General features: G+C 37.6%; 2 protein-coding genes across 4 annotated transcripts in view; one reads left to right on the top strand and one right to left on the bottom strand.

Moving 5' to 3' along the window:
- LOC127446470 (tyrosine-protein phosphatase non-receptor type 5-like) overlaps nt 1-18,782 on the bottom strand; it is a 25,841-nt gene extending 7,059 nt beyond the window's left edge. The window contains exons 1-11 of one of the 3 annotated variants that reach the window (XM_051707416.1): nt 15,268-15,519; nt 15,073-15,144; nt 8,817-9,011; nt 6,574-6,684; nt 6,329-6,406; nt 5,881-6,119; nt 4,310-4,496; nt 4,051-4,135; nt 3,861-3,940; nt 3,148-3,285; nt 115-225 (exon numbers count right to left, since the gene is read on the bottom strand). In XM_051707416.1, the coding sequence (XP_051563376.1) occupies nt 115-225; nt 3,148-3,285; nt 3,861-3,940; nt 4,051-4,135; nt 4,310-4,496; nt 5,881-6,119; nt 6,329-6,406; nt 6,574-6,684; nt 8,817-8,984 (1,197 nt within the window). In that variant the 5' untranslated portion in view covers nt 8,985-9,011; nt 15,073-15,144; nt 15,268-15,519. Of the gene's footprint in view, nt 1-114; nt 226-3,147; nt 3,286-3,860; nt 3,941-4,050; nt 4,136-4,309; nt 4,497-5,880; nt 6,120-6,328; nt 6,407-6,573; nt 6,685-8,816; nt 9,012-15,072; nt 15,239-15,267; nt 15,520-18,328 lie in introns of those variants that run through there. The other 2 variants (XM_051707435.1, XM_051707426.1) reach the window with 2 other exon arrangements.
- Nucleotides 11,865-27,916, top strand: part of LOC127439913 (putative nuclease HARBI1) — a 26,297-nt gene continuing 10,245 nt past the window's right edge. The window contains exons 1-3 of the mRNA XM_051696212.1: nt 11,865-11,903; nt 20,304-20,418; nt 26,561-26,668. Coding sequence (XP_051552172.1) covers nt 11,865-11,903; nt 20,304-20,418; nt 26,561-26,668 — 262 coding nt within the window. The remainder of the gene's footprint in view (nt 11,904-20,303; nt 20,419-26,560; nt 26,669-27,916) is intronic.

Below are 27,916 nucleotides of genomic sequence, written 5' to 3'. Positions count from 1 at the left end.
ACTCTCTTCTTCCATGTGTGCGCACGCACACACGCGTGCACACACACACACACACACACACACACACACACACACACACACACATACACATACTGTACATAAAAAAAAGCAAACCTTCACAGTGAAAATCCTCAGACTATAGTCATCTGTCTGAATAACCTGTTCGACAGTGATCTCGATACCCTCATAAGTCACACTGTTCTCTGGCCAGTATTCTGTGCATTTCTGTGGGACACACACAAATATATTTTATTAATACACGGCACTCTGGAATACTTGGTTCTGATTGGTCAATCGCAGTATTATGCAGTTAGATATTTTTTTATAATGACAGCTGATCTGTATAATTGATCATTGTTCCAGGTAAATGATTTCCTACACAATGTAGCTGTAGTAGTTTCATGTCCACCCTATGATTCTTCTCACAAACAAATTTAACCTCAAATCGATATTTTATGTCCATTTATCTATTTATTTGATATATAGCCACAAAATAAGTGAGATTATGTTTAGTTAGTTGGTCACAATCATAAAAACAAACCCACACAGTGTGATCAGGATCAGAGTCTCTCTCTCACTGTTGCTCTGCCTCGCCCTTTCCTTTTCTTTTTTTTCCCTCCCCAGCTCTAGAGAGGTGGGGAAAAGCCCAGAAGGGGGGGGGGGGTGTATGTACATGCCGGGGGTTCCCCGGCCTGAGGCAAAGGAGGGAATGTAAAGAAAATGTAAAGAAAATGCACAAAATGTAAAGAAAAGTAACTACAGAGAACAATGAGTAACAGTAAATTAAACTGACACTGTGACGAGGAGGAGGGCGGGCTAATCAGCCGAGGAGAGGGATAAATGCAGCCGGATGCGGCAGTTCGGGAGAGAGAGAGCCACACGCAGCTGCCATGTGTGTGTTGTGTGTCTTTTTAAGTTTTCATTCAAATATTACTTTGATGCTTCGTCTGGTTCCCGCCTCCTCCTTGCCAATTTTAAACCCTGTTACAGACACTTTCAGTATTTAGTGAGGGGTCACCCTCTCTCCCTCAGATAATGACAGAAGAACACATAATCGCTGCTAAATCTATACATTCAGCCTTCTCTCCAAGAACAAATGAGAGTTTCTCTATATTACTCATTCTGCTGAATTCAGGCAATATCTGTCCTATGAGTTTAAAATATGTATTTCTAATGCTCTCATATTTCAGTTCATCCTCTATGACCCCTTGAGTGCAGTGTGAACACAGTCTGTCCTCTCTGGGTCTCCAGCTCTGTCTGTGCTGACCCGTCTCTACAGCCAGACTGTTCTCACTCATACGATACCTTGGTAGAAGCTTCCTGTGATAGTAGCCTTTAATTTTGGTCAGATATGATGCCAATTTCTATTCTGTCTTAATTTTTTGGAAATAGGTTAATTTGTTTATTTCTTGAGTTTTCTTTGCCAGTGATGAATATATTCTTCTTGAGTCGTGTTTTGTTTTTGTTTTAATTTTGCCTGCCTGAAATGAATTGATACATTTAGCTGGTGCTTGTCCACTAAGTACTGTAAAGGGTCAATCTCTGGGTGTGCTGCTCAGTGTATAAACGCACAGTGATGGTGATTTTCTGGGGAAGAGTCTGATAGGTGGAACCAGAATTTACATTTACATCTCTCTCTCTCTCTCTCTTCCTCTCTCTCTCTCAGAATTCCAGTGAATGTTTGGGAATTAAATAGGTAGCTCATTTGGGTTTGAGCCAAGAGTTAGTGTTCAATATCTAATAGTGACCAGTGTTTTCACAAAAAGGTCAGAGTTCTGGGGGTTGGTATATAAACTTCCCTTTTTCAGGACACTGTATTTTAAAGATAATTTTGTAAAAATCCAAATAACTTTACAGATCTTTATTGTAAAGGGCTTAAACAAAGTTTTCCATGCTTGTTCAATGAACCATAAACAATTAATGAACACGCACCTGTGGAACAGTCATTGAGACACTAACAGCTTACAGACGGTAGGCAATTAAGGTCACAGTTATAAAAACTTAGGACAATAGAGACCTTTCTATTGACTCTGAAAAACACCAAAAGAAAGATGCCCAGGGTCCCTGCTCATCTGTGTGAACGTGCCTTAGGCATGCTGCATGGAGGCATGAGGACTGCATATGTGGCCAAGGCAATAAATTGCAATGTCCATACTGTGAGACGCCTAAGACAGCGTTACATGGAGACAGGAAGGGCAGCTGATTGTTCTCGCATTGGCAGACCACATGTAACAACACCTGCACAGGATCGGTACATCCGAATATCACACCTGCGGGACAGGTACAGGATGGCATCAACAACTGCCCGAGTTACACCAGGAACGCACAATCCCTCCATCAGTGCTCAGACTGTCCGCAATAGGCTGAGAGAGGCTGGACTGAGGGTTTGTAGGCCTGTTGTAAGGCAGGTCTTTACCAGACATCACCGGCAACAACGTTGCCTATGGGCACAAACCCACCTTCACTGGACCAGACAGGACTGGCAAAAAGTGCTCTTCACTGACGAGTCGCAGTTTTGTCTCACCAGGGGAGATGGTCGGACTCACGTTTATCGTCGAAGGAATGAGCGTTACACCGAGGCCTGTACTCTGGAGCGGGATTGATTTGGAGGTGGAGGGTCTGTCATGGTCTGGGGCGGTGTGTCATTGCAGGCAATCTCAACGCTATGCATTACAAGGAAGACATCCTCCTCCCTCATGTGGTACCCTTCCTGCAAGCTCATCCTGACATGACCCTCCAGCATGACAATGCCACCAGCCATACTGCTCGTTCTGTGCATGATTTCATGCAAGACAGGAATGTCAGTGTTCTGCCATGGCCAGCGAAGAGCCCTTGGTGGAAGAGTGGGGTAACATCTCACAGCAAGAACTGGCAAATCTGGTGCAGTCCATGAGGAGATGCACTGCAGTACTTAATGCAGCTGGTGGCCACACCAGATACTGACTGTTACTTTTGATTTTGACCCCCCCCCAAATTATTCCATTTATTTAGTCACATGTCTGTGAAACTTGTTCAGTTTATGTCTTAGTTGTTGAATATTTTTATGTTCATACAAATATTTACATGTTAAAGTTTGCTGAAAATAAAAGCAGTTAAAAGTGAGAGGACGTTTCTTTTTTTGCCGAGTACATGTGTAGAGAGCCAGACCTCATTTTTCTCTTCAATATTGGTGATCATGACAATAATGGGACAGCGCTCCTGCCAAACCATCCTCCAGAAATCCCCCACTGTGTTTACAGTAGGACCCTGTGTGGCTACGTACGCCTTATCGCTCCCTCCATAGCCCTGAAAACAGTTTAAGAACAATGAACCAAACGTTAAATATAAAATAGCCTTTATTTTCATGTGACGTGAAAATGTTGCATAATCCTGCAAAATCTGATAAAATGTGTAAAAAATTTGCACATATTAAACACTTTAGGTAGTTCTTGCTCTCAATATAAACATAAAACTATGTCATAAATAAGTTTGACTCAACTAAAAATGTAAACAGATCATAATTGTCTTAACTATCATTTATTATATATGTATTAGCTAAACTGTATGAGAAAGAACGAACTTCCTTTTACCTTGAATGAGAATTCTATGTAAAGAACATGGAGGTAATGTGGAAAAGTACAGAACTTGCAACAGTGAAACAGTATATACACTGATTGCTTATAAAACTGACAAAGTCAGAACTTCTCTATTTTAACATTACAACAAGACCTCATGAAAAGCTATTGATTAACCACCCTTAAGGCTTATTCTATTTGTAATTCATTTATTTTATTAACAAATTATGACATCTCATAAAACAACTTAAATACTCTATCAACAAGCAAAGTGACATTTATAATTTAGAGCCGACACACACTCACCTTCAAATAATTTGCGTTGATGTAGGTGCTAAGAAAATCACCCTCCTCTTTTGCTTTCAAGCACACTCTGCTATGTGTGTCTACAATTTCGAGAAAAATTACAAAGATTTGATTATTTCAAGAGCAACCTTCGAAGAAGCTTCTGCACAAAACATTATATCGTAAATTGTGTCCAGAATATGATACACACTTGGTAGTATGGTTTTGTAGCGATTCTTCCTCACCACACCAGGAATGTTATATTCCTTTGGATCCACAAAGTTCATGGGTGTCTCCTGTTTGCACCAGAATCACAAGATGAGTAGTGATGTCATGCTTTGGTTACGGTTTTATTGTGTACATATGCATGTACATTACTGTTTTATTATGCATGTGTGTACATATACTGTATACATATATATGTTTGTTTTATTCTGTCCTGTATATGCATGCGAGTGTAAATGACACACATAGAACTCAGCCTGCAGTGCAGCATCGTCCAGAGCACGCTTGTGTAGCTCCTCAGGTGTAAGCAGGTTGGATGCATTCTGCAGGTATTCATGTGTGCTCTGCTCTCTGGGGGACAGCAATGCCCCATAGGGCTCTGTAGTTCCAGGGGTGCACATGTCCAAAGTCAGTGACACGTTTGAACCTCTCCTGCAATTTTCAGCAAAGTTTAAGTGACCATGGGGCATCTGAAAGCAAAGGATCAAAGACTTCCATTCCATTTGAGATGAAGTGTGGGTTACAAAGGTTACTAACTGGCAAAAATATGAGTTTTTTAATTAACTTTTTTAGTAAAGGTTGCAAATTTTTGACTACTTTGCTAATATATATATATTTTTTTTTTCTCCCCAATTTGGAATGCCTGATGTCCTCATGGTGGCATAGTGACTTGCCTCAATTTGGGTCACAGAGGATGAATCTCAGTTGCCTCTGCGTCTGAGACCGTCAATCTGCACATCTTATCTTATTCTCTGCAGCATCCACACACAACTCACCACATGCCCCACCGAGAGTGAGAACCACATTATAGCGTCCACAAGGATGTTAACCCAACGTGACTCTACCCACCCTAGCAACTGGGCCAATTGCTTGCTTCACTCAGCACACCCTGGATTCGAACTTGCGACTCCAGGTGTGGTAGTCAGCGTCTTTACTTGCTGAGCTACCCAGGCCCCCCTGCTAATGTTGTTTTTAAAATAACTGCTGAACACATGAACTGGGAATCCTTCTGCTGTTAAAATATTAATTTAAAGTTGCCTTTTAAATATTAAACAATTGCTTTTTTTAAAGTTTAATGATGACATTAGTGGTTAGCTTTTCCACAATCACCACTTTACCACATTCTTTTCTCATTAAAATATTTAGCACAATGCCACATTAATTAAACACTAAACCGACAATCCCATCATATGAAATATGAAAATAAACTACAACAACAGCAATTTATGAGATATAGGCTGCGTCTGAAATCTATGCTGTCTTCACAGGCTGTATACTGAGGTACACATATACAGATCCTGTCTACTAAATGCCTTCATCTGGTCACCATAGATGCAGCCTTCGATGTCTTTGATATCCCAAAAACCTGTGCCTGTGATTCGGTTGTTGGTTGAAAGAAATAAAATTGGCATCTGATGGAGTGGTTGAAACCAGTAATTAATTTTTAAATGTCCCGTTTAAAATGTTTTTTCCAACTTATGACTTTTTAACCGTGAAATAAACATTCTTAATTTATTTAACATTAGTTACTTAATGTTAGCTTGATTATTTCTAAAGCTCACATACATTTGTTTTAGATTATTAGACATGACATTCACTGGGTGCTTCTCATTTCTAAAATTGTGCATCCTTGTATCCTTGATCAGTTTCGGGGTAACGGGCTTAAGGACGGAGGAGTGAGGAAACGAGGATGCACAATTTAAGAGATGAGAAGCACCCATTTACTGACTAGTCTCAGCTTTCAGACATAGCCATAATTTACAAAATATGTGCTCAGATTTAACATATGAGATATAAAGAATAGTCTGTTTTTTACCTTTCTTGCAAGCCCACAGGTTTGACCGTGAGAGAGGCCGGGTCAGACTCAGTCTTCATGTCCATAAAGCAGTCAAACACAGGTGTCTCTGGAACAGCATCCAACTCGTAGAAATCCTCTTGTTTAGCATCTGTCCATTCTGAATATGTAAAGGAGGGTTGCCTGCTCATTGACTGACGCCGGTCTTCAGGGAAACAAGGGGGGTTGCCAGGCACCAGGGTTTTTATGCAGAACAGCGTCTGTTGGGATAGTAAGAGAGAAAAAAAAGAAAGTTCCAGCTTTACACCAAGGATCCTCATGTTTCCATGTTTGTCTTTGTAAAGAACAAATTAACAATGTTCATCAGATGCTGTTACACTGTATAAATAGTACAATACTTTAGTGCACAGTTTAACGTGCATGATGATATTGCATAAAGTGGCTCAGCATATCAGCATAACATACTCACTCCAATACCAAGGATGACTACGCCTAAGAAGAGTGTGGCTATGAGGGGCAACAAACTATCCACCCTCCAAATCTCCACCTGTAGACAAGTGCATTTTAGTGTTTTTGTTATCAATTCAAAAACATAACAAGAAGATTTTTAATGACATGGCAGTGAGTCTCTTTTAAATATTGTTCTTTCTCACGTCAATCTTTTTCATTCTTTTTCTATCAGAGAAGTTGTTATCGAAGCTCTAGCTTGGTCACCTGCTGATCAGAGGCATCATTGGTGGAGAGAAGGTACTGAAGGAGATCCAAAACTTTGTGTGCTGCTGGAAAAGCCCTGTATCCATTCAGCATGTAAAGGACCCACAAACCCTGAACGCAGCAATAAAACACATTTATTACTACACAACCCCTTCAAAAAGCAACAGACTGACTTACTACATGTCATATTTCCCCAAAATGTTAGCATAGTGGGTGGAATTTTAAGAAGGTAAAAAAACAAAAACACAAACACACAAAAAAATTCCCAGCTCTTGTTATTGTTATGTACTGGATAAGCATACAGTATGTGCTCTCTGATGACATACTGTAGTATGTACTCTATCCACTGGCAACCTACTACAATCTTCAGAGTCTTGAAATGTATTTTCACCATTTTTATATATACATTATATATATATATATATATATATATATATATATATATATATATATATATATATATATATATATATAACTTCTATGTAATAGGCATAAGTCAGTTGACTGAATGCTTGGACACTGCCAATGTTTTAGTGCAGTGGGGGAAATTTTCAGACAGTACCTTATGTACAACAGGCAATGAAAGTGCATCTGAGAGTTTGCTGGCTTTATTCTGTAGCTACAAAAAAGCTGACTCTTTTAATTCAAATGTTTTATGCCCGTATAGTAAGGTTATATACTCTTTAACTTAACTGTGCTAATGATATATTTGTAAGATTGTCGCATTGAGAGAACATGACACAATGACAAGATATGCCACTGCAAAGGCAAAAAAAAAAAAAAGTCAATATAAACTCGCAATTGTGTGATAAAACTGCGATTTTATATCTCACAATTGTGCATTATAAAGTCGAAACTGCGAGTAATAAAGTCGAAATCGCGAGAAATAAAGTCACAATTCTAAGTTTTTATATCTTGCAATTCTAAGACTTTATATCTTGCAATTGCGAGTTTATTTCTCAAAATTGCGACTTTATATCTCACGGTCGCTAGAAAAAAAGTCACAATATGTGAGAAAAAAAGTCAGAATTACCTCTTTTATTTTATTTTTTATTACGTGGCAGGAACCGGCTTCCATACAAAAATCACCTTTACCTGATGAAGACCTAATGGCTGAAATGTCACAAAGTGATTAATAAAGTATTTTTGGAGCAAGAAAAGCAGTGTACGGATACTTATCAATTTGTTTTCCTTTTTTATTGCATTGTGTCTTGCACCCGTGCCCAACTCAGGTTTAATGCACACCTCTTTTTCCATTTGTCTTAAAAAACCAAATTGATGATGAATTTGAAAATTTGAGAGAAGTAGTTTGTATATTTGCTTAATTTAAATAGGTATTTTGTGACTTAAAGTTTAATTTCAAACTAATAAATGAATACTGTTTTTTCAATATGTGCATGTATAAATCTTGCACAGCTGTTAACTGTTTGTCAGGCAGGATGGCGAACGGTGCAGTTACTGACTACAGAGTCAATCACAGCAGGTGCTGGAACAGACAGTTTTTCTATTCTTATATGCATGCACGCACTCGCACACAAAGAAATACGCACATACAGACATACTTTATAGACCCGCCAAAACAACTGGTTTATTGCCCAGCCACATGGCAAATTAGAGGGGCATGGTTTTAATGTAACATTATTTTAATGTTACATTAAAATAATATTTACTGTGTGTTAATGCTCAGGCTTAAAACATTTACTGTTTACTGTTTTGTTTTTCTGATTCAGCTTTACATTCAAAGTTAAAAAGTTTTGTTTACTTAGAACATTCACTAATTGTTCATTATTTGAGAATAAAATTTAGCTACAGTGGGGTGGAAATGTCCACATTGAAAATCTGGGATTCAAAATCTGATTTAAACCTGGAACTAAACTGAAACTAAACTTAAACCTGCACTATTTCTAGATCCTTAAATCAAACCATGTTAACGCCTTTATACAAAAAGTCAGATTTCCTCGCTTCCATTGAAGCACACAAGATGCTCTTTGGAACATTCTCAAATCATGCTGGATAACATGGATCATCAGGTTTGTGAAAGTCCATGCCAGCTTCAGTGCATACTATTTAAGCAAGGGGGGACATACCAAATACAAAGTAATTCTACAAAGTCAATTTTTCACTCAAATTATTGTGGATAATATACAGTAATTTGTAATAAAGAAAACTGTATTAAATTAAAAATGCAAAACAGAGTGAAGCAAAAGCGTATTACATGTGGAGAAAAGTGTGCTGAAACTCACAGTGAGTTGAGACAGTGTGTACAGCAGGAGGAAAGCTCCAGCTGTAACACTTGCTTTCAGTACTCTCCCCCACAGACCAGACCCAAGCCCCAGCAGGGTGTCATGAGTAAGTGGGGTGGCACTATCCTGCTCTTTGTGTGTGTCCTCACCAACAGGGGCTTCTGCCATGCTGCTCTTGAAACTTCCTGTCTATAGCTAAAACAAAGAAAGAGAGAAAACTATGTTTACTAAAGAAGAAAACAATAAAACTACTGTATGTCAGTACAGCACAACACAAAACAGCTAATAATTTAATGCAAGAACAAACGGCACCAATACAATCACAGTAGTACACACTATGGCTTCTGCAGTTAAATGCATTCTAATAATTCATGTCATTGCTATTGGAGGAATGACACATTTAGAGGTGGACTATGCAAATGAGACAGTTCTGTGGACTTAGCATTATCACACAGGGTGTTATGCCATATACAGTGCGTACAGCACTCTAGCAATTCTATCACAAGCACTGTAATGATTAGCATTAGGCAAAGGGTTGAGTAGCAAAGATTACAGAATTAATGTATTTATTTTTTTTATTACATTAGATTTATCATCTGATTTTGCATTATTACTGTTCATTTTTTTATTATTTTTAGATGAGATTTATTTAGATATGTTACGTTAAGGCATGAGCTGAACCCATATTGCAGGCATAATGAAATACTCCCAAATCATGTGAGATTTTCGTCTGATCAAATGTTTATTTCCCTTTCCTTGTTTTCACTGCAAATAAAATGCTCATGCCAGACTGTGCTTAATATTTAAAGACTGTTACTGTGCACTGGTGTTGACCATACAGCTCTGGAAATTAAGAGACCACTCCAAATGTTTCTTAAATCAGCATCTCTACATGTATGGCAGCCATTCCATTCCAGTGTCTGTTGAATTCCTGCTTGAATTTTTGAGCCAGGAGTGGCATAAAATCACCCAACAGCAACGTGAAAGACTGGTTGAAAGCGTGCAAAGACACATGAAAGCTGTGGTTGAAAATCAGGGATATTCCACCAAATATTGATTTCTGAACTCTTCCTAAGTTAAAACATTAGTATTGTTTTGTTTAAAAATGAATATTAACTTGTTTTCTTTGCATTATTCGAGGTCTGAAAACACTGCATCTTTTTTATTTTGACCAGTTGCCTTTTTCTGCAAATAAATGCTCTAAATGACAATATTTTTATTTGGAATTTGGGAGAAATGTTGTCAGTACTTTGTAGAATAAAACCCATACTCATTTTACTCAAACACATACCTATAAATAGTAAATCCAGAGAAACTGAACATTTGGAGTGGTCTCTTAATTTTTTCCAGAGCTGTATACTGTATTATCCAACCATATAATTTTGTTATCTATGATTCTATGAATAAATAAAATAAAATCTACTCAATTTAGTCCTTCAGTTTTGTTGGAATATTTTACTCTGGGGAATAATTATTACATTAAAACAAACTACACAAGTATCTACCATACTATTACTGCATTTTTTGAACAAGAGATGTGTAATGTAGAGATATAGAGAATCCAAATACAGAAAAATGCAGTTTTGTTTGAGTCAGACTGAATCTAATAAACATCTGCTACATTCAGAGGTTGTTTGAAAAAGTATTTTTCTTACAAAACATCAATTTTAATGTGAAATATTACAGCAACCTTATAATAAATTGGCTTTAAAATAATCAATTGTAATGATCACATGTCTAATTATGGTATATCTTTCTCCTGTTCATTAGTATTATCAATAATACTAATGACCTATTATGCAATTAAAGAGTGGAACATATCATTTTAAAAACACTTCTAAGATTTTATATAAATCCATAAAAATGTAATAGAAACTTTTCAAAAAGTTGATAGGCCTATTTGCAGCTTTGGTAACCATTTTTGACACCCTTTGGTAACCAAATGACACAGTTTCTGTTTTCACAACTGTTTTTATGTTTTTTGTAAACATAATTTGTCAAAGTATGTCCATATGTAACTCAAAATACAACTCAAACTAGATTAACATAGCCTAATCATCAAGTGCTACATGAACTTCTGAGTGAGATAAAAGTCAATCATTATCAAATTCTACACTTTCCGACAGAAATATTAAATCCATTTGCATTCTCATTATAGTGTACCTTTATTTCTCAGGCAGCTCCAATGACACTGTTTTTAAACAGACTAGTCTCAACTCTTTTTTTATATAATTTTGTGCTGTACCACAACACAAACATACTATTTTCTGATGTTTTCACTTAAAATAAACATCATTGTTATTTGATGTGAAGAGTATACAAGCAAAAACTCGGACAGATCAGGGTGTGTCACCTTTAATGGAGAGTCAACTCTCTATGCTGGAGAAGATCATTCTGATCAAAACTCTGTGACACTCTGCCAATGTTCTCTCTCCATTCAGTCAACGTGATCTCATGAGAATTCATATGTATTCTTACGTAAAGTTTGATTCTAGCAAATGCACATTCTTTTACCTTTGCATAGAGACCGAAACGTACAATACTGACGTATTGACAGCATCTAAATGTCATCATTTTACATATTAACACCTGTACAAATGTATACTTGTACTGTTTGAATTGATTCATATAGAATAATTCATAGAATTAATCAGTTAATTACATTTCATTTATAATCAATGAGATTAGTTAAATGCCATCACATTTATTTAATGCAGTGGACATTATAATATGACATTTTAATGGTTTTATTCAGTTCTGTGTGATTCCTGCTGCCCTATACAACATTTTACTTTAACCAAAAATAAACTAAAATGCTAAAATGAATAAAAACTCTGTAATCGTTTAATCATTTATTAAGCATTTAATTACATCTTTGTTTGCCATGGGATACAAAAGGAGTTTTCATAATATGACAAAAAACAAAATAAACCACAAAAGCACCATAAAACAACAATAAAATTAATCCATATATTTGTTAGCTATAATCCAAATCTTTACACTGCTTTTTGTGAAGAACAGTCCCAAATTCAAGCCTTTTATTCAACGATGTCCATCTCCATCCGCTGCAGCGCCGCCGCGCCTGTTGTAACTGTCAACATGTGTTGGTTTTGTCTTCGAAATTAAAAAATTGCCGTCTCAAGCATTACGACCAGCGATTTTACGGCAGTGATGTCGAATGCTCATTGGCTTTCAAGTGTCTTGTGACCGTTTGCGACTGCCGTATTCTGCAATGTATATGTTTGAATGAGATAAGTCAGAGCCGTTCTGGAGTGCATCAAGAGAACATTTACAGCGATTAATAATTTAAATTCTACTCTCCACCTCACACAACACTATTGTATGCCGTCAGGGAGCACATCGGCTGCAGTGCATCGCCCTTTGGACTACTTTTGTACTGAATTTTGCCATTTTTCTGAATAAATTATTGTGATTACATTTATCTGCCTGTTATGTGTTTTATATGCTTAATAAATGGTTATGGTTAGGTTTAGGAGTAGGTGTGGGATTAGCGGCTGTAAAATATATATAAATTAATATATTGTAACAAAATGTATTGCTACTGTACATTAATCTACTTGTTACATGTTCTTATTTTGTTGAAATGTGGTTATATTTAGAGGTTGGGGTAGGGTTAAGGGATCTAAAATATCTATAAAACAGTAAAAATGAACAAATATATTTGTAATCGATTTGTGTATTCAAATATAGTTGTAATGGATTCGTCAATATTTTACTTTTCTAAAACTGTGAATATGTAAAAATGCCATATTGTACGTTTTAGTGTCTATCCAAATGTACAGGCATATAGGTTTAAATGTTACAAATATTAACATACAAATATCTACGTACAGTTGTGCTCAAAAGTTTGCATACCCTGCCAGAAATTGTGAAATTTTGGCATTGATTTTGAAAATATGACTGATCATGCTTTTATTTAAGGATAGTGATCATATGAAGCCATTTATCATCACATGGTTTTTTGGCTCCTTTTTAAATTATAATGATAACAGAAATCACCCAAATGGCCCTGATCAAAAGTTTACATACCTTTGAATGTTTGGCCTTGTTACAGACACACAAGGTGACACACACACAGGTTTAAATGGCAATTATAGGTTATTTTCCCACATCTGTGGCTTTTTAAATTGCAATTAGTGTCTGTGTATAAATAGTCAATGAGTTTGTTAGCTCTCACGTGGATGCACTGAGCAGGCTAGATACTGAGCCATGGGGAGCAGAAAAGAACTGTCAAAAGACCTGCGTAACATGTTAATGGAACTTTATAAAGATGGATATAAAAAGATATCCAAAGCCTTGACAATGCCAGTCAGTACTGTTCAATCACTTATTAAGAAGTGGAAAATTCAGGGATCTCTTGATACCAAGCCAAGGTCAGGTAGACCAAGAAAGATTTCAGCCACAACTGCCAGAAGAATTGTTCGGGATACAAAGAAAAACCCTCAGGTAACCTCAGGAGAAATACAGGCTGCTCTGGAAAAAGATGGTGTGGTTGTTTCAAGGAGCACAATACGACGATACTTGAACAAAAATGAGCTGCATGGTCGAGTTGCCAGAAAGAAGTCTTTACTGCGCCAATGCCACAAACAAGCCCGGTTAAAATATGCCCGACAACACCTTGACACGCCTCACAGCTTCTGGCACACTGTAATTTGGAGTAACGAGACCAAAATAGAGCTTTATGGTCACAATCATAAGCGCTATGTTTGGAGAGGGGTCAACAAGGCCTATAGTGAAAAGAATACCATCCCCACTGTGAAGCATGGTGGTGGCTCACTGATGTTTTGGGGGTGTGTGAGCTCTAAAGGCACGGGAAATCTTGTGAAAATTGATGGCAAGATGAATGCAGCATGTTATCAGAAAATACTGGCAGACTATTTGCATTCTTCTGCACGAAAGCTGTGCATGGGACGCTCTTGGACTTTCCAGCACGACAATGACCCTAAGCACAAGGCCAAGTTGACCCTCCAGTGGTTACAGCAGAAAAAGGTGAAGGTTCTGGAGTGGCCATCACAGTCTCCTGACCTTAATATCATCGAGCCACTCTGGGGAGATCTCAAACATGCGGTTCATGCAAGACGACCAAAGACTTTGCATGACCTGGAGGCATTTTGCCAAGACGAATGGGCAGCTATACCACCTGCAAGAATTTGGGGCCTCATAGACAACTATTACAAAAGGCTGCACGCTGTCATTGACGCTAAAGGGGGCAATACACAGTATTAAGAACTAAGGGTATGCAGACTTTTGAACAGGGGTCATTTCATTTTTTTCTTTGTTGCCATGTTTTGTTTTATGATTGTGCCATTCTGTAATAACCTACAGTTGAGTATGAATCCCATAAGAAATAAAAGAAATGTGTTTTGCCTGCTCATTCGTGTTTTCTTTAAAAATGGTACATATATTACCAGTTCTCCAAGGGTATGCAAACTTTTGAGCACAACTGTATATTAATGAGATCATGCTGATCCAGTTCACCTTCATCCATCTTTACCCCTCTCCCCCTCTTATTTTCTTTCCTCTCTGATGAATATTATTAATGTATTTATTCCTGTACTCCATTCATGCTGCAGCTGGATGCTCTTGAATTATCAGAATATATATAAAGAGATCAGTATGTTGCAGGATACATGCGCACACACACAAACATGTGCACACAAGAGTACACACCCTTCACAGATTGTCTTTCATCAAACCTAAGCATAATGATCTCATACCACTTGCTCAATCAGCATTCAATTCCTGGTCAGAAACTGTCCAACAGGGAGAAATGGAGAAGGAACAGATTGTGCGGACACTATTATCTGAATGAAACTGAAGATGAAATGTGCCATCGATCCGCTGTTGCCTAAAACATCAATTAGTAAACGAGACTATATCTTTTCTGTTTTTGGAAAAAATCTTTTTCTTTCAACAAAGATTTCAATAAGTATTTCTATCATTATGAAGCATTCATATTCCCATTCATCCTCACATTTCTTTTCTTTTTAACAAATATAAAACATTAGACTTTAAAATTACAACCTGTATTTTTGTCAGTGAAAATGACACAACATTATTTACATAAAATAATATTGCACTGACAGACAGAAAAACACCTGTGCCCTAGGGTGCATGGAAAAAGATCCAACACACAAACTCATGCCTTACATGAAACCACAGTATCAACTACACCATTTGCTCAGTGAGTACGAAAGCACAGATATGCTTAATAAAGAAACAATAGAGAACTTACTTTATAAAGAATCAAAAATAGCCTCACATGACAGTGACAGATGCCTCTCTCAGGACCACACTAGGGGTAGTTCTGTAGTGTGGTTGTATGATGGAGAAGAAAAATGAGAAACATAAGTAAAATAAGTAGTTTAAAGTGGTGGAGAGATAGTATTTGTATTGCATTAGCGTCTAAATTATACTGTACTGTATATACCAGAAGATCAGTTACTCATGCAGCTCTGTATGGAGTGGGTACAGATGGCGAGACAAGCCGAGGACGCTGCGTGCCAAGTCAACCAACAGTATGAGTTACTGAGCGATACCGAATAAATAGCCCTCCATATGTGTCTATTACGGATAAATGACATGTGGTCAAAATATAGCAGAAGATATGATAAATCCAAGCAAGACATCCAAGAATAGAGAAGAAGCTAGACAAAAAGACACACGAAAATTAGGAACTTCAGCTGTGGGGGACATTTCTAAAATCTGAACACACTCATAGTCTTCTCCTCTACGATCAGTAAACAATAGCTGCAGAGGTCTGGTGATGACGTGATCTACATTGGCATGGGGTTACCATGGAAACAAATACACTCAGCAGCAAAAGGTTTATATAGAACCACAATCAACACCCCCACACACACAGATATACAAACTCAAACACCCACATACACACACAAACACACAAAGGGATCTTGCAGCAGACACAATCCATAGTGATATAAAAGGAGAAACACAGTTCCCATCTGCCTCTTGCAACATTTATAGGGATTTTTGATGAACACCTGCCTTGGTGTTTGGAAATATATATATGCCAGGAGGGTGAGTAAATGATGAGAGAATTTTCATTTTTGGGTGACCTGTCCCTTTAAAGCCATATTCCACAGTTAGCCAACCCTAACCATTGCATACAAATACACAAACTTTAAAAGCATAGCTAAACATAGCATTGTGCTGTACAATAAGGTAGACTCTACATCCTACACACTATACTGAACAATAAAACAATTAAAACAACAAAGTCAATGCATCACCATGTTCATAACAACATCAATGGCAATGAAGGACAATAAATATGTTATTTGGCATGGCAGTCATTTGAAATGACAGCCTTTTTTGGATATACATAAAGTTGATATCAATAAAGAAATCATTTTTAATTCTCCCCATTTATGGATTAGCTAATGGTATTACCAAATTTTCATGTTAATAGTTTTGTTGAAAAAGAGCAATGTGAGAGAGTGAGTGAGAAAAACAGAGAAAAAGATTACCAGCCTAATAGCATCCCCACACTAAAGGGCTGGAGTTTCATTGTGCTTTCTTGCACAAAAGGATTACGCTTTATGCTGGATGAGTTAAATCTGTGTGTTTTTGTTCTGCCGACTAGGCCCAATATTGTGCCATTTCTTTGGATTTCCATGAATGAGAGCTGTCATGGTTTCCAAAGAACCTACTCTCTCTGTCTCTCTCTCCTCCACCTCTGTCTGCAAAATATTGTGAATGTGATTAGCTGGTTGCATACATTTAAAAGAAAGAAAGACAAAGACAGTGTCACAGATGGGAGAGAGCGAAAGAGAGAGAGAGAGAGAGAGAGAGAGAGAGAAAGTGAGTGAGAGAGAGATAATTTATATAATTTAGACCTCCTCATCTATTATAAATCACATTGCCTCACTGACTGAAAGCAAACATCCCCTTTTCTAAAAATAATTAGTGCACTAACATTCATTACATTGGCCTAAAGTATGAATCATTCTAACAAACACTGAAAAAACTGAAAATATAATAGCCTTATGGTGGCTCACTGCATATGTCCCCCTTCCAGGGTTGGGAGGGTTACTTTTGAAATGTATTCCACTACAGATTACAGAATACATGCTGTAAAATGTCATTTTAATGTATTCTGTTAGATTACTCAAGGTCAGTAACATATTCTAAATACTTTGGATTACTTCTTCTGCACTGGTAGATTTTTTTCACTTGTTTTGACTATAAAAACTCTGCCAGTACATTAAGACAAAATACACATAACTTTTAAAACAATTAAAACATAAATTTTCTGAGAAACCTAAATATCTTATGCAGTGTTGTTTCTAAAACAAGATAAATCAAATTGATCTTGTTTTAAGGATTTTTAAAATATTTTTACAGGAAAACAATACAAAAATTATTATCAAGAATATGATTTTTGCCCTGATATCAAAGGTCTTACTAGAAAAAAAAATTATGATCGTGAACTTTCTATGATCATGCCTGGTAACATGTGCATGTATAATGGCTAGAAATAGCATTTTATCTTAGCGTAAAGCTGACAATTTACACAAGGTTTATTTCTATTTATTCTGCTCCAAACTTACTTCAAACATACTTCTCTGTCTGCTCGTATGAATGTAACACATCATAAGAAATTGCTTCACCGCTGTTAACATGCACTTTGGATTGCATCATTTATATTTATAAATGTTTTCCATCTGAAAGGACTAAATATTAAATGAAACAAATGACAATAAAATGCAAAGTAATCTCTTCAGTAATCAAAATACTTTTTGAATGTAACTGTATTCTAATTAGCAATGATTTAAATTGTAACTGTAGTGGAATACAGTTACTTATATTTTGTATTTTAAATACGTAATCCCGTTACATGTATTCCCTTACTCCCCAACCCTACCCCCTTCCAATGCACACATATAGGCAAGCACTCAGTTACACACAGGATGGAGGTCCATCTGGAGAATAGCAGGCACATAGCAGGAGTATGATAGCCTACACTTGTTGAACGCTTAGCCATTTAAAGATAAAACAAAATTGCAAATTGCAAATCCCCCCTCCCCCTCCTTACAGAAATGATCCCCTCCAAAACCTAATGATTAAGTAAATTTGTTTTTCTGCACAATAATCATGAAGACCTATCCATTTACTATGCAGTTAGGCTATATCTTTAGTATGTGGATCCGCCTCCAGCTCTGAACAAACACATCAGCCCAGATGCCATTCAGTCTTTATGTACAACAAACACCAGCATACGTTTACTTATGGTTGTATGAGGTGGTGAGGTATAATTTTAAGAACGAAAGACTGAGTAAACATATCATATGAGTACGGGCACCATAGTGAAACGTCTCGCTCGTTGACTCGTTTCGCCTATTCATTGAGAATAACACTGCGTCAGTGTGGGGTGCCTCAGCATCCCACAGGACGCGAGCTACGGTGAAAATGACACTGGATAATAGTGCCAAATGCACAGTATATTAAAAATACAGATGCGCTCTTACCTCTCATATGGGTGAAAGCGGTGAAAATGAGCGCGGAGATTCGCGCAACATCATTAATATTCACATCACAGCGCTCGCGGCGACGCGCGCTGCGCGAGACGCTGCAGAGCTCGACAGCGGCCTTCCACATGAGCCCGCATCTCTTTACTGACAATCACAATGAGGAGGGTCTCTCTCTCCTTTTCTGTCTTTCCGTGTATTATTTTTGTTTCGTGAGATTCCTTTTGTATGATGTTTGGAAAGGTGTTAACGTGATTGGTATTACACGCGAGGCGGATGGTGTGTGGCTTCGCTTCAGGTGGCGGCTGAAGGTAAAACGGGGAAGACAGATGCTGGAGATCACAGTGCGCTTTAGTGCCCTCTTTCCTCCAATACCTTCGGCGTTCACATTAACAACTGCGTCACTTCCTTTAGCAAATGAAAAAGCACTAGAGGCTTTTGTCTCCGAAATGAGAGACTGTGTCATTTTATCTTTGAATCTTCTGAATTTGACATTCGGAGATATTTTAATCGTATTACCGCTTCTAAAGTAACAACAGGCTCTTTCTTTTCTTTCTTTCTTTCTTTCTTTCTTTGCTTTTTTCTTTCTTTTTTCTTTTCTTTTTTCTTTCCTTCTTTCTTCATGTATGCTTGATTAAATATCTACAATTTTGTTTGACCAAATTTTCTTTCTTTCTTTCTTGTTTAAGTATGTACAATTTTGTTTGACCTAAGAGATTTATTTATTTCCTTCATTCTTTCTTTCTCTTTCTTTCTTTCGTTTTTTCTTTCTTTTTTCTTTTTCTTTCTTTCTTTCTTTCTTTCTTTCTTTCTTTCTTTCTTTCTTTTTTCTTTTTCTTTCATTCTTTCTTTCTCTTTCTTTCTTTCGTTTTTTCTTTCTTTTTCTTTTTCTTTCTTTTTTCTTTTTCTTTCATTCTTTCTTTCTCTTTCTTTCTTTCGTTTTTTCTTTTTTCTTTTTCTATCTTTCTTTCTTTCTTTTTTCTTTTTCTTTCTTTCTTTCTTTTTTCTTTTTCTTTCATTCTTTCTCTTTCTTTCGTTTTTTCTTTCTTTTTTCTTTTTCTTTCTTTCTTTCTTTCTTTCTTTCTTTCTTCTTGTTTGCTTAAGTATCTACAATTTTGTTTGACCTAAGAGATTTCTTTCTTTCTTTCTTTTTCTTTCTTTCTTTCTTTCTTTCTTTCTTTCTTTCTTTCTTTCTTTCCTTATATATTTATATATTTCCTTCTTTCTGTCTTTCCTTTTTTCTTTCTTTTCTTTCTTTATTAATTTACTTATATATTTCCTTCTTTATTTCTTTCTTTCTTTCCTTTTTCCTTTCTTTTTTCTTTTCTTTCTTTCTATCCTCTCCTTTTTCATTTGTTATTTTTATTTGATTTATTTCCTTCTTTTTCTTTCTTTCCTTTTGTCTTTTTCTTTCTTTCTTTTTTCTTTCCTTTTGTCTTTTTCTTTCTTTTTTCTTTCTTTTTTCTTTTCTTTCTTTTTTCCTTCTTTATTTATTTATTTATTTATTTATTTCCTTCTTTCTTTCTTTCTTTCTTTCTGCTTGTTTGCTTGTTTAAGTATCTACAATATTGTTTGACCTAAGAGATTTCTTTCTTTCTTTCACTTTTTCTTTCTTTCTTTCCTTCTTTCTTTTTTATTTTCTTTCTTTCCTTTTTTCATTTGTTATTTTTATTTAATTTATTTATTTCCTTCTTTCTTTTTCTTTCTTTCATTCATTCGTTCTTTCTTTTTTCTTTCCTTTCTTTCTTTCTTTCGACATTGTGACAACACAATGTTGTCAGCACACGTTAAACATTTAGTAGGTGCGCATTCTTGTCTTGACCAGCAGATAGCAGTATATCAAATTGTAAGTGTACTTTAAAAAAAGATTGGGTTGGGGGTCAGTGAAATTGTGTTTCCTATTAACGAAATGTCAGTGTTATCTGAAATCTAGATTACAGTAGTGCTCTTTCTAATCCCACTCCTCCCTCGCTAGGATGGAGAATGGCTGTGGAGCGACGGGTCCAAATTTGTCTATACCAAATGCTGCTCTGGAGAACCTAACAATTACCAGAATGTTCCAGAGGACTGCTTGGAGATAAACTGGACCGGTAAGAAAGCAATTTATTGATTTTCCTTTGGAAAAATAGAAGTTTATGAAGTTAAAGTTGTGCCTAAATGATTTCCATGAACAGAGTAAGATTTGTGAAGGTGTAAATCAAGTTGCAAGTGTAAGAAATATTAGCAATACTTTAATGTTTTGCATAAGTGTAATTCATGTGTTCTGTGAATCTGTAATTTCGTATTAACACCAAGTAAATTTGGTGTGTATTCTTTTGACTTTTTTTCACGCTTGCACTTTTCGCACTGTTTTTGCACCTAAACTTGGCCAAAAACATTGCAAACCTGAAATCAGCAATATGCAAGCAAAGAAAGGGTTTAATTTACAACAAAATTAAATATTTTCCAGAAATATTCCGATATACATCTCCCCTTTTGTTGTGCTTACACTTTTGCCACGAATTTCTCATAAAGAGTTTTGCAAGCGCGAGGGGGAAGGCGGGTCTACCTGCTTCTAGTAACAAATCAAATGAGGTTTTCGTTGAACAGTTTACTCTGACCTGATTGCTTTAATAACGTAACGGACAGCTTCTTCATATGGCTCAGTGTCGTTCCTCTGAGTGTCTCTCCTCTCTTAAATACTACTTACACTTTCTTTTATTGCGAGTGTAAAGTTGCGCTGACACCATTTATTGATCTCAATCTGGTGTTCAGTGTTTCTTGTTGCAGTTCATTTTAATTACTTTCGATTATCATTGACATGGTGGATGGATGGATGGAACTTGCTGGTATCACTGAACTCATTCTAGAAAACGACCTACTAGTTAAGTCTTGCCTTAAGAACAGGTGGTGCAACCAAATTAAGCACTGATTTAGTTACAAACTAACTAGTAGTTACTAAGCCCTTAGTGTGAACTTTATGTCCTAACTTACGTGAGAACTAACGCACGGCTGGTGCAACCCTACCCAGGTGACGTGCCTTACCACTCTCCCTCTCCCACAGACCGACACATGACCACGCCTCCCATGCCACAGCATATTTTGTTTTTTATTTGGAAAGTTGTAGAAACGCAAGTGTATTTCTTTTGCTGTTTGAGCAAGTGTGTAAGCAAAAATTATATTTGATGTGGTCTCCTATTTGGTCCCATTCATGTCGAAGTTTACCCTGCAATTGTTTACTTCTTTGCTCTAAATCTGGGAAGTGTGAAAAGGGTTCATTTATCCCATTAATTTAATACAAGTGGTTTGTCTCTGCTAAACTGTCTCTGGCCCCTCATTAAAGTGAAGCTGTTGCTAGGCAACAGATTTGTTTTCTTTTTAGGCAGGAAACAAGTATGCTCTTTCTCTGTGTTGATCTAACTAATTTCTTTATCTATAAACCAAGGGCCATCCCGTGGCACAGGCGACATAGGCGGTTGCCTAGGGCGCAAAATGACGGGGACGCCGCCGAGAGGACTTTTTTTAGTTTATTATTATTGTCAGAAGTACGCCCTTCTACACCTGTGTTGAGCAAAATGTACCACTGACATCCTTACATTGCTGATGAATGGTTACATAGGGTGAACATAGGTACTTTTTCCTCTCTTTTTTTTTGGACCTGAAAAATACATCGGGCCAAGATTTCAAAATTGGCTTAAAATGTACGGGATTAGCCTTGGTCTTCATATTAAGGTGCCGCTCTCTACAGTTAGGACTATCAAACATTCAGTATATTTGTTACTGCATGTCAGTTTAAGTGTATATGAGTCCTTATGTAATTAATCTGGTTGAGAGCGGCTGCGACAGAGCACGCACTCCTTTTAAAAAAAAAAAGTTCTCTATCTCTAGCTCACGCAGGCCGCATGCTCTCTGCGCGCGATGTATGTCTGTAAGCACGATAAAGATCATCAGATTGCTCTCCAGCTACAAAAATCAATAACGTAAGTACACTTTTAAAAGGATGTACTCCAACTCTGTGAATTAATGCATAGAACACCAGTTTCATGATCACACTCACGCATTGTCATTTTCAATTGTTCAAAAGTTGTGGGGCTAAAAAATAAGGGTTATTAGGAATTTTTTAAGGGTGCATCTCAATCAGTTCCCTAGTTCAGTGGTCAGGGCACTGATCATTGAGTCTGCCACTTTTAGGGCTGTCTCATTTGGAAAGTCACTCCAGGGCACTGAAATGTTCGCTCCCTAAAAAATCCCACAATGCACTGTAAAAACAAGGGAGCATTGTTGCTCATGATCCCTTACCGGAAACGTCGTCATGTCTCCTGAAGTCTTTAGAAGACGAGCACAAGTGTAAATATATGATGTCAAAGCCTTATCTTTGCTTTAAAAGAGATGTTGCCTGTCATCCATAATTACAATGGAAGAGAAACAATCTTTTAAATAGAGTTCTTAAAAGAAGGTTTAAAATACACTCCTTTATATTTTTATTTCTTTGTCATTTATCTGTTATAATAACACTGTACTTTTTGAATATCTTCAACGAAAATGAACGATAGTGTCATCTATACAGCAATAATGCTGAGTGAACAGCTGCACTTCAACGCGCAAACTCGTTATCCTGTCGCAGGTGATTGAATCATAAGTGTCCCAATGTTCAGTGGGTTTACACCCGCCAGTGCCCGAATTCGTGTTCACGATATACTGATTCACAACATAGGGAGCTAGGGAGCTGATTGAGACATGCCATCTGTCATTTTTATTGGAAATTCTGTTTGAAGTGATCTTACAGCATGACTATCATGATTGTTCACACTTCAAAGTGCCCAGTCAGAGGGTGATTTTTCCCATTTGGAACGCAGATTAACCCTGTGTTCCAAACAGGATAAATCCGCCTCTGAAGGGCACTTCGAAGGAGGGCACAATCCTGGCCGCCATGCTGAAGGATCGTTCCAAAATGAAGGGCTCATAAATAGCTGCTTCGAAGGGCCCTTCAAAATGGACGTTTCCGTAGGGTTCAACTGATGGACATTTCGGGTGCTTTCCATTCCAAAGGGCTCACCTCTATTGCCTAATCCTTTCAGAGAGTTTGCTCTCAAGAGTGAGAGTTTCGGAGGGTTGAATGGTGTAGGGCTCAAAAATACCAGATTTTTGGAACTCACTTCAGCGTCATCTATCCGAGTAGAGAGAGCTGCTGCCATTGCACAAAGGCTGACGCTAATGTCCTCTGGTTCCGGTCTGCTTGGCAGCGAAGTGTCCATCAGTTGAACCCCACGGAAATGCCCGTTTTGAAGGGCCCTTCGAAGCAGCTATTAATGAGCCCTTCAGTTTGGAACGACCATTCAACATGGCGACCACTATCGTTCGCCCTTCGGAGTGCCCTTCGGAGTGCCCTTCGGAGGTATATTTATATTCATATTAACAAAGTAAATTTGGTGCGCATTCTTCTGTCTTTCACGCTTGCACTTGGCACCGTTTTTGCGCCTAAACGTGGTCCAAAACAATGCAAACCTGAAATCGGCGGTATGCAGGCAGAGAAAGGGTTTAATGATCCGCAAAATGGATTGACTGCGTAGACTCCGTCTGTATGTTTGCAGTAGTATGTTACACATGTGAATGACTCGTTTGTTCCGTAAATAATCCGATATACACGGTTCCGTTTTCCCTTTTGTTGCACTCCCACTTGGAATGAATTTCTCAGGAGTTTTGCAAGCGCGAGGGGGAAGGCGGGTCTACCTGCTGAAATTGGGTTTTTGTTGAACAGTTTACGCCTGACCTGATTGGTTTGATAACGTGACAGACGGCTTGTTCATATGGTTCAGCGTCGTTTCTCTGGGTATCTCCTGTCAAATATTAAACTGCGATATTAATGCATGCAGTTTTATTGCAAGTGAAGTTGAGCTGACACCATTTGAGATCTCAATCTGGTGTTCAAATGTTTCCTGTTACAGTTCATATTTCGATTATCATTGATACCAGCAAGATCCATCCATCATGCCACTATCATTCTTTTCTAGAATTGAGTTCAAGTAAACTCCGTTCCGAATTGTTTTCTGGCTTTTGTTCTAGCATGAGCTCTGTGATGCCAGTTAATTCCATCTATTCACCAAAATGCCTTGCCAATGCTAATAGTAAATAATTAAATTGTTCATGCATTAATATTAAAGGAGAGATACCCAGAGGAACGACGCTGAGCCATATGAAGACTCTGTCTGTCGGAGTAAACCATTCAAAACATTTAGCTTTTTTACTAAAAGCGGGTAGACCCACCTTCCCCTCAGGCTTGCAAGACTCCTCCCCCCCCAACCAGTGAGCAATTCGTGCCTGAAGTGTAAGTGCGCAAAAGTCGGAAGAATACACACCGAATTTACTTTAATATGAAGTTACAGATTCGCAACACATGAATTACCCTTATGCAAGTATTGCTACGTTTTCTTGCGCTTGCAACTTTACACTTGCATAACGTTCTGCGCACTTGCAATTTCAGTTATGCTTCTACATCTTGCTCTGCGCATGCAAATCATTTAGGCACCATTTTACCTTGGTTTATATTTCTGTAGAATAACTTGCGGATTGCACAGTGCCTTAACTTCATGTTCATCTTACCCTACAGGTAACCACTGCTGGAATGATTACGTCTGTTCAAACTCTCTTGGCTATATTTGTGCTAAACGTGTCTGACATCTTTCTGCTCCTGATGTACTTTTACTGTAATGGTTCGAGTTTACTGAAAATAAATTCCATCTATTACAATTGCTTTAAATTGTGTCCAGATTTGGGAGCATCTTTCAAAAGATGCTGGGTCTTGCTGGGCTGAAATATGTCCTTGGAAGTAGTGAGTTATGAAAATAAGTGGTTTTAGAATCTTTCAGAAGCAAAGGCAAACTATATCACAGGTCTTTAACTATAAAGCACTTCAGACTGACTGCAATAGAATACTCCAGTAACCATTTGTATGAACTTCCTGAATGTCAAATTTGGCTAAATGACTGATTTTTAGGTCAGTTATGACTTGAATCCCCACAGAAGTGTGCACAAACCAATAACAAAACCCAATGCTAAATAGCTATTATATATACTGGTGGCCAAATGTTTGGAATAATGTACAGATTCCTGTTTTGGAAGAGAATTTGCGCTTTCACCAAAGTTGCATTCAACTGATGACAATGTAGTCCGGACATTACTGATGTATAAGTTCCCTTGGAAGACATTTGATCCATCTAGCCAGGCCCTATTTCCAGCAGCCATCACTCAAAACACCTTATCCTTGTGTAATCATGCTAACTTGGTACTAAACAACTTGCTGTTATATCAAACACAGTTGAAAGCTATTTGGTTGGTTAAATGAAGCTTTGAGTTGCCACAGTATGAAATAGACTGGCATGTCTTAAGGTCAATATTAGGTCAGAAATGGCAAAAAAGAAACCGCTTTCTCAAACTTGTCAATCATTGTTTTGAGAAATGAAGGCTATACAATGCTTGAATTTGCCCAGAAAAACTAAAGATTACAGGTAGCTGTGGTGTCCACTACAGTCTTCAAGGACAAATGGCTCTAACAGGGACAGAAAGAGAGGTGTAAGGCCAGATGTACAACTAAACAGAGGATAAGTACATCAGAGTCTTCAGTTTGAGAAATAGACACCTCAGCTGACAGCTTCATTGAATTTTACCTGCTCAACACTCCATGTACAAAAGTAAAGACTCTAGGTGCAGGCCTTATGGGAAAAATTGCAAAGAAAAACACTTTTGAAACCAGAAATCCAAAAAGAAAAGGTTAGAGTAGGCAAAGAAACACCGACATTGGACAACAGATAATTGGGAAAGTGTTATGGATCTTAACCCCATTGAGCTTTTGTGGGATCAGCTAGACTGTAAGGTGCGTGAGAAGTGTCCGACAAGACAGCCACATCTATGGCAAGTGCTACAGGAAGCGTGGGGTGAAATGTCACCCGAGTATCTGGTCAAACTGACAGTTAGAATGCCAAGGATCTGCAAAGCTGTCATTGGTGCACATGGAGGATTTTTTGCTGAGAACTTTTTGAAGAACATTGTTTTTCAAATTGTAATGGTAATTTTTCACGTTATTAATGTCCTGAGTATACATTGTGATCAGTTGAATGCCACTTTGGTGAATAACTACGAATTTCTTTTCATAAGAGCAAGATCTGTACATTATTCCAAACTTTTGGCCACCAGTGTGTGTGTATATATTTTTAAGCCACTTTAAAGAAGTTTTTTTTTTTTTTTTATCCCCCCAAGGCAAGTCTGTCCACTTGGTGGCCATCTATGGAACACTCCTGGGCAGCCATTTCTATGGATACAAGCAGTACAGCTCAAAAACACAAAAGTACAGCTCCTGTCTACTTGGTTGGTAAAGGACCTTAATCAAAACTATTGATCAAGATTATGATCAAAGAACATGTAAAATCTGACAATGGTATCAAATGCTTTTTTTTTTTTTTTTAACTCTGATCACTCTTTTAAAACCCCCCACCATTTTTCAGGCTAATTTAGCTAATGTGCATGCATGCTCTCGAGTTGACTGACAGGCGCGGTCTATCTAAAAGGTGATTGGCTCTTTTACCTATCCACAGATTTCCTGAATCATGGCACCGACCAGTGGTTCTAATTTACTGTTTTCTGTTTCTGTTCACGAGACGCAATGCAAAAACTACTAAAATGAGTAATCCAGATGGAGAACTACCATTTAAATTTTCTTGGAGTAAAAATAAATTTCAGGCTCAACTTGTGCTGTTGTTGGCTGTCATTACATAACCGAGCAAATGTGTAAGCAAAAATTATATTTGATGTGGTCTATTATTCGCTCCCATTCATGTCGTGGTTTACCTTGCAATTGTTTACTTCTGTACTCTAAAACCTGGAAATGTGTGAAAAGGGTTCATTTCTCCCATTCATTTAATACCAGTGGTTTGTCTCTGTTAAACTGTCTCTGGCCCCTCATTAAAGTGTTGTAGCTGTTGCTAGGCAACTGATTTGTTTTCCTTTTAGGCAGGAAACAAGTATGCTCTTTCTCTGTGTTGATCTAATTAATTTATCTTTAAATCAAGGGCCGGCCCGTGGCACAGGCGACATAGGTGGTTGCCTAGGGCGCAAAATGACGGGGACGCTGACAAGAGGACTTTTTTATTATTGTTGTCAGAAGTACGCCCTTCTACACCTGTGTTGAGCTAAATGTGCCACTGACATCCTTGCATTGCTGATGAATGGTTCCATAGGGTGACCATGCGTCCTTTTTTTCCTTTTTTTGGACCTGAAAAATGCATCGGGCTGGGATTTCAAAATTGGCTTAAAATGTCCGGGATTAGCCTTGGCCTTCATATTAAGGTGCCGCTTTCTACAGTTAGGACTATCAAACATTCAGTATATTTGTTACTGCATGTCAGTTTTTAAGTGTATATGAGTCCTTATGTAATTAATTAATCTGGTTGAGAGTGGCTGCGGCAGAGCACACACTCCTTTAAAAAAAAAAAAACAACATTCTCTATCTCTCGCCCACGCAGGCTGCCTGCTTTCTGCGCACAATGTATGTCTATATGCGCGATAAAGATCGCCAGATTGCTCTCCAGCTACAAAAATCAATAATGTAAGTACACT

The sequence above is a fragment of the Myxocyprinus asiaticus genome, chromosome 1, assembly GCF_019703515.2.
Source record: "Myxocyprinus asiaticus isolate MX2 ecotype Aquarium Trade chromosome 1, UBuf_Myxa_2, whole genome shotgun sequence".
NCBI classification, from domain to species: Eukaryota; Metazoa; Chordata; class Actinopteri; order Cypriniformes; family Catostomidae; genus Myxocyprinus; species Myxocyprinus asiaticus.
Note: the sequence above shows the minus strand (reverse complement) of the source record. Positions and strands in the feature narration are given on the sequence as shown.